At 46.1% G+C, this 12,311-nt stretch overlaps 1 protein-coding gene across 1 annotated transcript; it reads right to left on the reverse strand.

The window, feature by feature from the left end:
• Nucleotides 1–732: 732 nt before the first annotated feature.
• Nucleotides 733–11,471, reverse strand: LOC118221112 (protein FAM117A-like). Its single transcript, XM_035405841.1, has 8 exons — nucleotides 10,864–11,471; nucleotides 8,156–8,301; nucleotides 5,609–5,704; nucleotides 4,915–5,031; nucleotides 3,184–3,312; nucleotides 2,536–2,707; nucleotides 1,964–2,129; nucleotides 733–1,379 (listed from the first exon to the last, which is right to left on the reverse strand). The coding sequence occupies exons 1-8, from the start codon at nucleotides 10,985–10,987 to the stop codon at nucleotides 1,115–1,117; spliced, it is 1,215 nt and encodes a 404-aa protein (XP_035261732.1). The 5' UTR covers nucleotides 10,988–11,471; the 3' UTR covers nucleotides 733–1,114.
• Between the last annotated feature and the right edge of the window lie 840 nt (nucleotides 11,472–12,311).

Below are 12,311 nucleotides of genomic sequence, written 5' to 3' on the forward strand. Positions count from 1 at the left end.
CTTCTTAATAATTCTCTTCCACTATTATGTTACTGTATTAAGTGAAACTTGAGCAACTGAATTGTGATACGTTTTTGGATGAAGCTCATCCAACATCATGCTCTCTTAAATTTTCACAATGATCTAGCTATGAATGATCATGTGCAATGTGATCAAAGATTCAGGCATCAAAAGGCACAATGCAGAAAGATATAAGAGCTCAGTCTATATAAGTCTCAGGGACTCCCCTGGCCAAGCTAAAGTACCAGCCAATGAGGAAAGCTTTCCTCTAGAAGTGCTAATCAAACCATCCTAACAACTCAACAAAGTGGTTTCCACAAGTTTTCAGTTTCCATCATTCCAAAGCAACTGAAAAATAGTCTAGGAGAGCATGTCCTCCGTACCATTGTTCAGAAATCTTCACACAGCTACGGAGTGAGAGATATCCCCTACCCAATAGTCCAGTATTTTCGTTGAAGAAAATAGGAGTCTCAAAAAAAAAAAAAAAAGAGAAGAGTAGAGAAGTCAGTTCCTCGGCTATCCCTATCAGACCAGTTTGTCTAAAGGCCCACAAACTGAGTCAAGGGCCATCTGCCACGTGCACTGGATGGAAGTGCACGTGGTAGATGGCAATACAGGGAAGCAAGTTCTCATCCACTGCCCTTTTCTCTAAAAGGGAACATGAACTGAAATTAAGAAACCGTCATCGAACCGATGATGGAAGACCTGATGACCGAATAACAACCTTTTTTCTTTTTTTTTTTCTTTCTGCAAGGGGGGGGGGAGTATGGCAATCAAACAAATTCCCTGATAAATCCTTCATTGGTCAATTCTGCTGGTGGGCTCGACAGAAGCAGAGCACAGTGGCTTTGGTGTCATCTCAGAAAAAAAAACTGTGGAGGCAACTCAGAAGTGAGACAGTTTTTCCTGATCATTATGGTAACTCCCCATCCCCACCCCCCTCCCCAGAACACTTTTTTGGAGCCACAATCATTCTCAAGCGATCAGGAAGTCCTTGATGCATTGTCAAACCAACTGGTGATGAGACGGAACGCAGGGAGGCACTCGCACTCATAACCAACAGTAGACTCTCCACCCTTGCCGTTTGTCTACTCTCTCCCAAGGGCGTGCCCCCTTACATGGCAGTGGTGGCAGAGTCTGAGAGGGGGCCCAGGTACACACCCACCCCGGGCGGGGCCGGCTGGTAGGCGGCCCCGCCCTGCCCCGAGCAGCCGGTGACGGGAGAGACGGAGAGGCTTCGGAACAAGATGTCCATGGAGGGGAGGAGAGGCTTCAGCAGGCTGACGGGGCAGAAGGCCGAGCCTCCGTGGGTGGTGAAGTTCACCTTGTTGGGGTCGGGACAGGACGAGAGGAAGGAGGCCTGGCCCAGGCAGGGAGAGCTGGGGGGTAAAGGGAAGGGCTAGTTAGGAAAGAGCTCAGATACATGCACGAACATGGCACCTCTCCACACTCCACTCCTCTCCAAGACACAGGGTACTGACATCACACCTTCAGGTGTCAGTCAAAGCAGGCCGCATGCCCTAAAGTAAGGGTGCTGTGTATAAAGTGGACAGATTGTAGCACAGTGGGTAAGGAACTGGACTTGTAACCGAAAGGTTTCAGGTTCGATTCCCGGGTAGGACACTGCCGTTGTACCCTTGAGCAAGGTACCGAAACCGAAACCGAAATTGCTTCAGTATATATCCAGCTGTATAAATGGATACAATGTAAAATGCTATGTAAAAAAGTTGTGTAAGTCCCTCTGGATAAGAGCGTCTGCTAAATGCCTGTAATGTAATGTAAAGTCTCAAATCAGCGACTTTGTCCTCATGACTGAACAGTCACCAGGTGAATGTGTGTTTATGTGCAAGCTCCAGCGGAGAGGGCTAAGTTCAGTGTGAGCTCAGAGGTGCGTGGTGTGTGTGTGGGAGTGCACATGTTTGCTGAATGAGTGACACACACACACACGGGAGCCTGAACTCACAGGGCCTCCTCGCAGACGCGCACTCTCTCACAGCCCTCGGGGGGCTCCCTCTGGAAGGAGTAGCTCTTGTTGGGCCGCGGGGAGGAGGACAGCTCCAGGGGGGAGGGCTCCGCGCTGCTCAGGGGCGGCGAAGGCGACGGGCACAGCATCCCGCAGCCAATGAGCTCTGCCGCACGGGAGGAAACAGACAAGCGGTTTCACTTTATGGCCAAAGTTAAAAGCATCCTACAGCTCACAAGCTCTACTGCACAGGAGACACAGACTCAAGCAGTTTCACTTTACATCCAAAGCTACAAACATCCCGTTCCGTAAGAGCTCTGCAGTATAGAAGGAAACAGACACAAGCGGGGTTTCACTTTACGGCCAAAGGTACAAAAATCCCACAGACTACGAGTTCTCCAGTACAGGAGACACAGACTCAGACGGTTTTACTTTACAGCCAAAGCTACAAGCATCCCACAGTCTACAAGCTCTGCAGTACAGGAAATACACACTCAAGCGGTTTCACTTTACGGCCAAATCTCGGGGGGGGAAAGAAGGGCTCGGCGGCGGGGGAGAGCGGCGAGACTGACCCGCGTCCGTGTCCGTATCCGTGGCCGCGTCCCCGAGGGCGCAGGGGGAGAGGGAGGAGCACGGGGAGGAGGTCGTCGAGAGGAGCGCAGGGGAGGGGTCGCTCTGGGACCCGCCGCTGCTGCAACTCTGGGGGGGCACGGGGGCTTTGTGGCCATCTGGAACTTCCAGAAACTAAGGACCAAGAAAACAAAGAGCCAGTCAGTCGTCAGTCACACCACAGCAAAACAAGGACTTTAGAATCCTCATGAATCCTAGAATCCAGTTATCCTCAGTTCTGGTCCTGGAGAGCCACAGAGCCTGCCAGTTTTTGTTTTTCGGCCGAAGATAGCAACCGATTCAGACCCAAGAAACGAGGTGACCCGAGTTAGTCTTGTAATCAACTGCTTTAAACCGATCATTCGCTGTGCTGCTCGAGTGCTGAGCTACAGCAGAAGCCAGCAGGCCTCGCGGCTCTCCAGGACCAGGACTGAGGACCACCGGCCCGACGGCTACAGCAGTAACAGTGGCAAGTGGACCTTCAAGTCGAGGGAAATCAGAACGAGTTTCACGGTTGATCAGTTACAGGTACAGCCAAAGCAGACTTTTGGCACCAATGCAGAGGTCCCGGCTGGCCGGCCAGGCAGGCCGTGGGCCGGGGGTCAGCTCACCCGGTGTTGCTCGTCAGGCGTCCCGCACACAAACACCCCCTCCAGCTCCTGGTTGAGCCCCTCCACGCTGTGGCGCAGGCGGGGCGTCAGCTTGCTGAGGGGCGTCAGGGGTATGGGCAGGGGCATCGTCTGGCAGAAAGAGCGGACGCACGCCGCCGTTACACAGAGAAGCCTTGTGCCCGCTCTACGGAGAGGGCACTTCCTTTAAGCTCATAATGACCCTTTTCTCCCCCCCCCCCCCCCGTCCTAACGCAACTTGTTTGTTCTCACTTCGCCGTTGGCCGGTCGTTAGACCGTGTCCGCAGGCACGCATCGCCGAGGAGGGCAGGCAGCGGCGCAAAGGCAACGGCGGAGAGAAGAAAAAAAACAAAAAAGCAGAAGTGTGTTTTTATATCTCTCGTTTTCCTGTTGCTTCACTCCGGGACCTGATTCATTTCCTCCTGACACGCTTTTCTGAGAGCGTGCAAACCTTCCGAGGGCCGGTCCACCTGGGGGGGTTTTGGAGGGGGGGGGGGGGGGTTCCAACACCCCCCCCCCTCCCGTCGCTGCTCTCTCTGGGAGCGGCGGCCCCCCTAGCGCTGGCCGTCTGAAGCCCTGGCGTGCGGCCCAGGCCCGTGCGCCCAGTTCCGCTCTCGGTGTGCGCACTGCTGCACCCTCACTTCCCCTCTGCTTTCAAAGCCACCCGGGGGGCAAGTGACTGCTTCCAGATTTCGGGTTTCTTCATCAGGAAGAGTTTGCTTTGCTTCTTCTGCGTCGCGCACACACACCCAGGGCAAGGGGCTGCTTGGACAGGCGTTTATCAAAAACGGTGCGCCTGACCCATCGCCTTCGTTGGGCTGACATTCAAAAGCTTAAAGAACTCTTACAGGGGGTGACAAATGCACATTTCAAATGTTATTTAAAAAAGTGAGAAAGTGGTACTGGCCTGGCCTGGCCAGAGTCTAGTGGGCTGAAAAGGCAGGAGGCAGTCGATATCAGTCAAGCTTACAAAGTCGATTGTAATTCTCAAAGACACAGGCCCACAAGAAAAGGAAAATCTAAGGGGACTTCTTTTAGAATACAAACTATCTTGAAACAAAAGGCACTACTTGCCTGCTTACAAAACCAAGGAGTAAATGTGCTCTCTCTTCATACAATAGACAATAAGGTATTCAAGCATACCAATTGCTGGGCGTGTAACACTTTGCTACAACCATATGCGAAACCACGGCTTCCAAAAATATATGTTCCGCTGTTTTACATATCGGGCTGCAAAAACTGAAAAGCATCCTAAAATGACAATTTGTTATGCTCTCAAATTCTTCCTCCTCCTGCCCTGCACGCACACACACACACACACACACACCAGTATGAATTTCAAAATCAGTGTTCCCCATTACATTTTGAAATCCTGTCCTCAGCTCACCATACTGAGCACATTATGATCACACTGCCTCAAATGGAATAAACATCCATTGAAAAAAAAAAAAAAAAAAGCAGAAATGCATTGAGGTTACAGTTCAAAAATGCTGGAGATTACTGGTAACAATGACCACAAATGGCCTTTGTGTACGGCTAGTAATATCTAGTAATATCATTGACCAAGTTACCAAACCGAGGGTGAATATATAACAACCCTCACACGTACGCATGCACACCACTGCAAGCACACTCACTCTAAGAGAAAGGGAAGTGGTTAGAACAAGCGAAACGAGTGTGTAAGAAATGGAGTGCGAGTGCTTTGTGCAGTACCTGCGTGGCCCCGGGGGAATGGCTCCCAGATAGGGGCGGGGGGTGCCGCTCTCTGTCGCGGCCCCCGCGGGACCCCTGCTTGGAGCGCTGCTGCAGCTGCTGTTTCAGCTTAGCGATCTACAGGGAAATTAAAGAGGACGTGCTAGTCAGCCTATCCCATCCTGCACCGCACCACCAACACTGTGCTTCATCTGTTTCCTAGTCAGGGGACATCATCTCAAAAGCAGAGTCACGTTGGACTCTTATTGTCTCTTATTGTTATTATACAGTTATTTGTGACTGTAAAACTTTGGTGACATGTATAACTAGCATGTATTCTTGACAGAAAACATTAAAAATCCAATATTTACTTGTAGTTTTCAACTACAAGTAAATATCAGGGTGCTTGTCATTTAGTTTAAATAAGAATTTGATAAAGGTTTAGAATATTTGGCAAATGGTTAAATTCTACCTTGACAAACGACTGCCATGGCCCCCATGACTGTTTTACAAACATAATGGAAAACAATTGATACCTAAGCTTAGTTTTCATTTCTACCATTTGGCAAGAAAACCCGCAATAAATAAATCAATAGGTAATAGTAGCCAGGAATCAAAGCCGTTTTGGTTTTCAAACAATTGCTCATCTTGTGATAAAATGGAAGCGAATGAGCGGCAGGAATGGCCGAGATGGTCTGGAGTGGGGGGTACTCGCCTCTCTTAGGTGTTCGGCGCTGCCCCAGGACGCGGAGCGCTTGTGCACCCCGCCCGCCCTTTTGCCCTGAACTTCCTCTGTCCACGAAGAGGGCGTCTGCGGAGAGAAGAGAAAGCCGAACCACCGACATCAACCGGCGCATCATCTCAGCGGTCTACCGTCCTACATAAGCATCCAATCAGCGAAGACAAACAAGCAATTATGGTGCACACCACAGACGAGACCATTTTAGGCTGATCAAATGCTGGCAATGACGACGGATAAAAACTACTAATGAAATAAAATCTCATTTAATAAGCCTAGCTTAACATGACTCATGTGGAGCAAAAGGCAGAGGCCTCTTCTGAAATCACAGAAAGAACACCGGGTCTCATAACAATCAACATAACGTGCATACTTGGGACCATCTGATCTGCATGTAACTGAAGTGAACATCTGGTTGACGAGAAGTCAAAACAGTTTGCATGGGGCACCGTCCTCCTGAAACTACTGCTCGAGTGGTTTATTTGAATACGGCAGTGATGCATCCGAGCAGTGTCACACGCCCAGGTGTCAGTTCAGCACCTGCTGTGTAGTGGCTTTATCACTGCAAACTCGCGGAACGGATCAAAAGATAGCTTTTTTTTTTTTCTTCTTTTTTTTGCGAAAATACGAGGGGGAGGGGGAGAGAGAGAGAGAAAGCAAAAAAGAAAAACAAGACTCGAGAGGATGCCTCTTCAAAAGCTGAAGCTCCCAGGCCTCGCACCCGCAGCCCCTGCGCGCTCGACGCGTCCTCGCCGGGAGGATGTGGGCGCGCGGCTGTCATCTGCAGCGAGGAGGGCGCAGCTCTGGTCGGACGAAAAGCCCCGTCAGCTGACTGATGCGTTTCTCGTGCGCCCGCGGTTTCACTCGGGTCGGTCCCCTCAGGAAACGCAGACTCCCCACCGCTTCTCTTTACATTACATTACACTTAATTTGCCGGACACATTTTATCCAAAGTGGCAAACAATACGTGCGCCGTCCCGCGTGTCCTCGGCTGGGCCGCCGACCCTCTCGAAAAGAAGCCGCTCTGGGAAACGCGCGTCGGAAAGCGTCTCGGCGCGAGCCGCGAGTGAACGTCCGTCGGCAAAGCTCTGGAAAGAGCTAAGACCGCTTGACCGCCCCTCGACAAAATTTATTCAGAGGCACAACAACTGACTCGGTGACGCTGCTTCGCGACGGCGATGTCGCGCTCGCTGTGCCCGCAAAGCCACCTCTTCAGCAGCTCTGCAAAAGCCACACAGTATCGGTTTACTGCCCCTGCTCGCTCTCTCTCCTGCAAGGGTTATGAACTGCTGACTTTACAGACCGCAAGTCTGCATCCATTCATTTCTGATCAGCATCTAACCTTACTTATTGTTGCTTTTGTGATTACACTGCGATTACCCATTCAATTACCACCTAATCAGGTGCATGACAGTGTCGCATTTATGTCTGTTGACACTTATGATCCATACTTAGTGTAGTGTATTAGCCAATGTGATAAAACATTGACATGTCCACCAAAAACAGATAATAGTTTTTAATAGATAATAGAAGGTGGGAAATGTTTATTTAAAATGTTGTATTTTAAATGTAATAATTGTTAGCTGGTTTCAGTCTCTTCAAAAAATTGGCACTAATGGGTGAAACCTGCCCTAAGATGATATGAACATTGATGATTCCTGGAGAACTTCTACACTCAACAAGATTTTCCAGATGCTCCCCAGAATTGAACCAAAGACATTTGGGCATTGAACTTTTCCTTAACGTGTGGTTTGCAATTTAAAGTCCAGTGCCAGTCCCCGTTAAGCCTGGAATACAATCGTGAGGTATTCTACATTCAGACTACAATCTTGTTTCGGGTCAAACACCCAGACAGTCTTTCAGAATTTCAGCACTGGTTGATGAAGCAAAGCTTTCTTTTTAAGCTTTCTTTTTCCAACTGATCTAGGCTGTAATATGGTGTGAGCTTTCCATTACTTGTTTAAAATAAGTACAAATACACTGATCATTTATTGTTCTGTCTGTGCTGTGAGCATGTCGTGCCAGTGTTCAATTACAATTTAAAGATGAGGATTTTAATTAGGGTTTTCTCTTAATGTCAAGAAAATACCCTTCATAGCACCCAAAAACTGTCCAGGCCATGTAAAAACAATACAATAATCGAAACTGAAAGTGAACTATACCTTTCAGCAAGGCAAAATTATCTGCTACGATGAAAATAATTCCCATTTCACTTTTAAATGCATCTTTTAACAGCTTTAAAAGATGAACAAGCAAAAAAAACCAAGAACAAGCAAAAAAAAGACCATTTTCATTACATAGGCCCTAATACAAATTGCATGAACTTGATCGTTCTGAGGCTCTGCAGAGCAAGTCACACAACTTCCACTTTGGTGCTAAGTCAGAGAGGATGTGATGTAAGAAAGTTTGTGCGAAAGACCAAAGGAAATTGTGTGCATTACTGAGAGGACGTAAACTAGACAAATGCTTGCAAGATGTTGGAGGGTCCTGGACCTCCCAGGAGAGGGGCGCCAAGTTAATCACCTGTGTGGCCTTGTCGTTCATGCAGTAGATCCCCTGGCTGTCCAGCTCCTTTGGCCACTGGCCCTGCAGGTAGGGTCCAACGATGGTGTCAAGAGACAGTGTACGACGGATGCTTGGTTTTGGGGGTCGCAATTTGGTCTTCTCAGCTGATTAAGAGGGAAAAGGTTGTATGCAAACAATGTAGGAAGTGAGGAACAGTGGGATGGGAGCTTCACAGCATCATGATGATAACATTGGCGTGTATGCCACACAGTTCACAGAAATAATGGATCTACAGCAAAATGCTGTAATCTAGTCATATATGACAAAATTGATTGAACAATTCACCTGAAATACAGCTGGGTGGACACAAGAAGTCATGGTAGTAATATGGCCAAATTAAGCAAAAATCAGATGAGCTACTGACCTACAAAATAACAAAACTATATCAAAATGGTGAATTATGTACTGTATATTATCGTGTATAAACAACACAATTCAGGCAGTAACCTCAGTGTGGAATAACCATTTTTTGAAATATGTAGCTATTATAGCAAGCCATCAGTTTTTAACTTGTAGCTACAGTACCATACTGGTCATGGGCACTTTCATTGGGAATGGGCACTTCTGCCAAAGGCGCTTACTTGTAACACGGTCACTTTAGTGCCTGGACAGACAATAGCCACTCGGTTTTAAGAGATTGTGGTGAAATTCAAACCTAGTCATTTTAAACCTTGGAAGTACCCGGGCATCATTCAAGTGAAAATCAATGAAGTACCTGTGTAAAACAGCACAGTGCTCATAGCTTTTCAGAGCAGGGAAAAATTAATTGTATGGCATGGCACAAGAGAAGGAAGTGTGGCAGTTCACCACTCTTCTTGCTTGGACAACCAGTGCCACCCTTAAGTAACGAGTCAGGAAGTTATCTCTTATCCCACACAATCACACAACCAGTGAAGTTCTCAGAGCTTTTTGCGGAACACTAAAATGACTGCTCGGTGAGAGGACGTTCCTGTAGTCACCTGAAGCCCAACGAACATGTAGTTGTGGTTCATTCCTGGCATTACTGGACACTTTGTTGAAACAAGTGATGGGACTAGAGCCAGCTGACTTGTGAACAAGATTCCTTGTAACATGATAGTTTAATCACATGAAATTTCCAAAATAAAGGCTGTGGAACTGGGGTGGAATTAAGCTATGTACTTAAGAATGGACAAACATAAGTTCTGTCATTCATAAATAAAGCCCATCAGCTTCTTGCTGAGTACCTATATATAAACATATAAATAATCACCTACTGGATAATCTTCAACAGGTGCAAGTGGTGTAGCAGGGAGCAGATCAGTTATGCAATGTTATGGCTATCATTTTGTGGCACTTCCGCCCACCACCACAAAGACCCTTCACCCTCTGCTGACAGAATGTAAAAATACACCCTGCTGATGCAAAGAAAGTTCGGCCACAGCCAAGAACTTGCAGTATGACGCAGGCCTGGACCCCTGAATCATGGCCTTACACTCCTGAGGGTCAGGGCGTGCAAGATGAGCATGGGGAAATGTGTGTTCTCTACAATTGGACATGAGATGGATCTTCCTGTTTGTGTGGGAATTTGTTCAAGAGCACAGCCACATTCTGTATTTATAAGGTTACGCTTTCCGACTTTGCAAAGTGAACCCTGGTACAAAACTAGATAAACATTGTATTTAGTTGAACACACACACATTGTGGATGAGCGTGTCTGCTAAAAAACGAAATACAAATGTAAAACTGAGTGCTGTCGTGACAATCACATAGATGCCTATTGTACTGGAGGACTTTATGCATTAATTAAATTCTAGATGACGTGAAATAAACAGCAAACCGTCAAATAAAATGGTTAAGGTTGCACATACATGAGCACTAAAACTAGCTCTCTGGTACAAATATCTGCCAGAACAGTGCAGCTAACAAGCTCGCACTGCAACCCCCTATACGAGTGATCATTTGCATTGTCGTCATCACTAATTATTAAAATATTCCTGCATATTTTTCAATATTCACATTTCAGTCGACGAACATTCTAAAATTATAGAAAATGCATCACAGCCCTAGACACATAAAGGTCTGTTTTACGGCCATGAATGATGAAAAACATCACTGCAATTAAACTGAGCCGCAGGACAAAACACTAGAGGCAGACATAAGTATTAGAATATTTAAACTGTTAAAACGATTTTTTAAAGTTTAACTATCACAATTGTTTTAAGGTTGCTTTCGTCCAACAGTTTCTTAGCAGGCTGTGTCATACAGAGATAAACAAAGTAGACATAAGTTATTGTAATGAGAACTAGAGCCGATACTTTCTCAATTTTATTTTGTTGAAGTTGTGTTTCTGGACGATATACGGTCAAGCTTACCGAAATACAAGCCCCGCGAACTTTCTGACCCAACAGATGCATAATTCATTGTAGCTAGCAACTTGGCATCAACAATAGCACTTAGACTTGAACATTAGTTAGCTAGCAAGCTACCATGCTTTACTGGATTTAATCGAAGGCCATTCTTCTCCTATTTTATAACGTTATAGTAATATAACCAGTTGCTGTATGCAGGCTTGCTAGAGGGCTAGAAAGCTAACAAGTGACATTAATTATTGGTACGTTGCTAACCAACTTAGCTCTTTCGGCACGCTGACCCCACAAAAGCAGACCCTTTGTGTTTTGTGCATACCCAGAAGTGGCTTCTTTTACCTGTCTTGGCATCTCTCGGGCCCGGCTGCGTTTTGTTATGTAGCTGGAATGGAACCGTGGCTCTTAGAGGTTGTAGACCTGTGGTGCCCCCCCTTATCACCCCCATTCCGCTACGGCACGACATCCTCGCCGAAGGCTACTTGAATCGGAACACACGCAACTTCTCAAGACCGAGCTTCAAAGTTAGCTAGCCAGTGTTTCGCCTCTTCGTATAAAAGCATTCGCTTGCTATCTAAACGTTAAGTTTTTATTTTAAGTTTCCTTGAAACTTAGTCTATAAACGAAACCTACAAACTAGCTAGCAGCAAAGCTAGTGATTGACATGAATAACGTTAGCTTATCCACAGCACTCTTGTCTCCGCTGCAGAGAGAATAATTTCTTTTGTGACGATCATGCTCTTTTTCGTGTCTTCTGGACAGAAGTTCGGCCAGAACCATCAACAATAGTAAACTACTATGAACTCTACATCTTATTGTCGGTTTACAAACCAAAATATTAATTCAAGCATCGGTTAATAATATTATGGCTACCAACTTAGTAGCAAGGTTTTCCGCCTCAATTCTCTCAAACTGCCACCTATCTCTGAAAACTGACAACAGGCTAACACGCTCGTGTCCTGTTTAATTATATGGGGTGGGATTGAATCTCTATCGCTGGTGTGGTTGGTTATTAAATGTACTACTTGAATTCTATTGGTCAAATCAGCATCAATATTTTAAAGTACCACCCCCTAAATCTAACATCCCCGCCTACGTTATGAATATTACTATCTTTGCGTTGTGTGCTATGCTGCCAGTCATTTCTGAAATTTTAGTGGGAAGGAAATAAAACTGAAGACCAAAACGATGTACTCGTGTTTGGACACCAAATGGCTACCTATTCAAATAACCTTTACGTATAAAAGCGTCTTGTATATGACCACGTGTTTCCAAAAAATAATTCAGCTGATGACACATCTAAAATAAATTGATAAATACTAAACCTGATGAACAAATCATAGCCTAATACAGGGCTGCACAACCCTGTTCCTGGAGAGCTATCGTCCTGTAGGTTTTCACTCCAACCCTAACAAAGCACACCTCATTAGGGCTGAAATGAAAACCTACAGTACAGTAGATCTCCAGAAACAGGATTGGGCAGTTCTGACCTAATACAATTGCATAATAGTCACACAGTACTTAGGAAATTAATAAAAACATGCATGCACCTGTCATCTTCTCCTTTCGTACTATTAAGTTAGGCATGTGTGCCTTTATATTTATTTGACTGAATAGTTTTAAAAAGCAAGGAACGAAGAACACTGAGACCAAGTATGACAATAATGGCATAAATCATTTAACTAATTGTTCACCAAGATTAATTCAATTTCGCAGGACCGTCAAAACACACCTAGAACAAAGTTAGAGAACAATTTACAAGATAGTGATTGTGCATTAAACAGAATGTG

This window comes from Anguilla anguilla, chromosome 2 (genome assembly GCF_013347855.1).
Source record: "Anguilla anguilla isolate fAngAng1 chromosome 2, fAngAng1.pri, whole genome shotgun sequence".
In the NCBI taxonomy this organism is placed as follows: domain Eukaryota; kingdom Metazoa; phylum Chordata; class Actinopteri; order Anguilliformes; family Anguillidae; genus Anguilla; species Anguilla anguilla.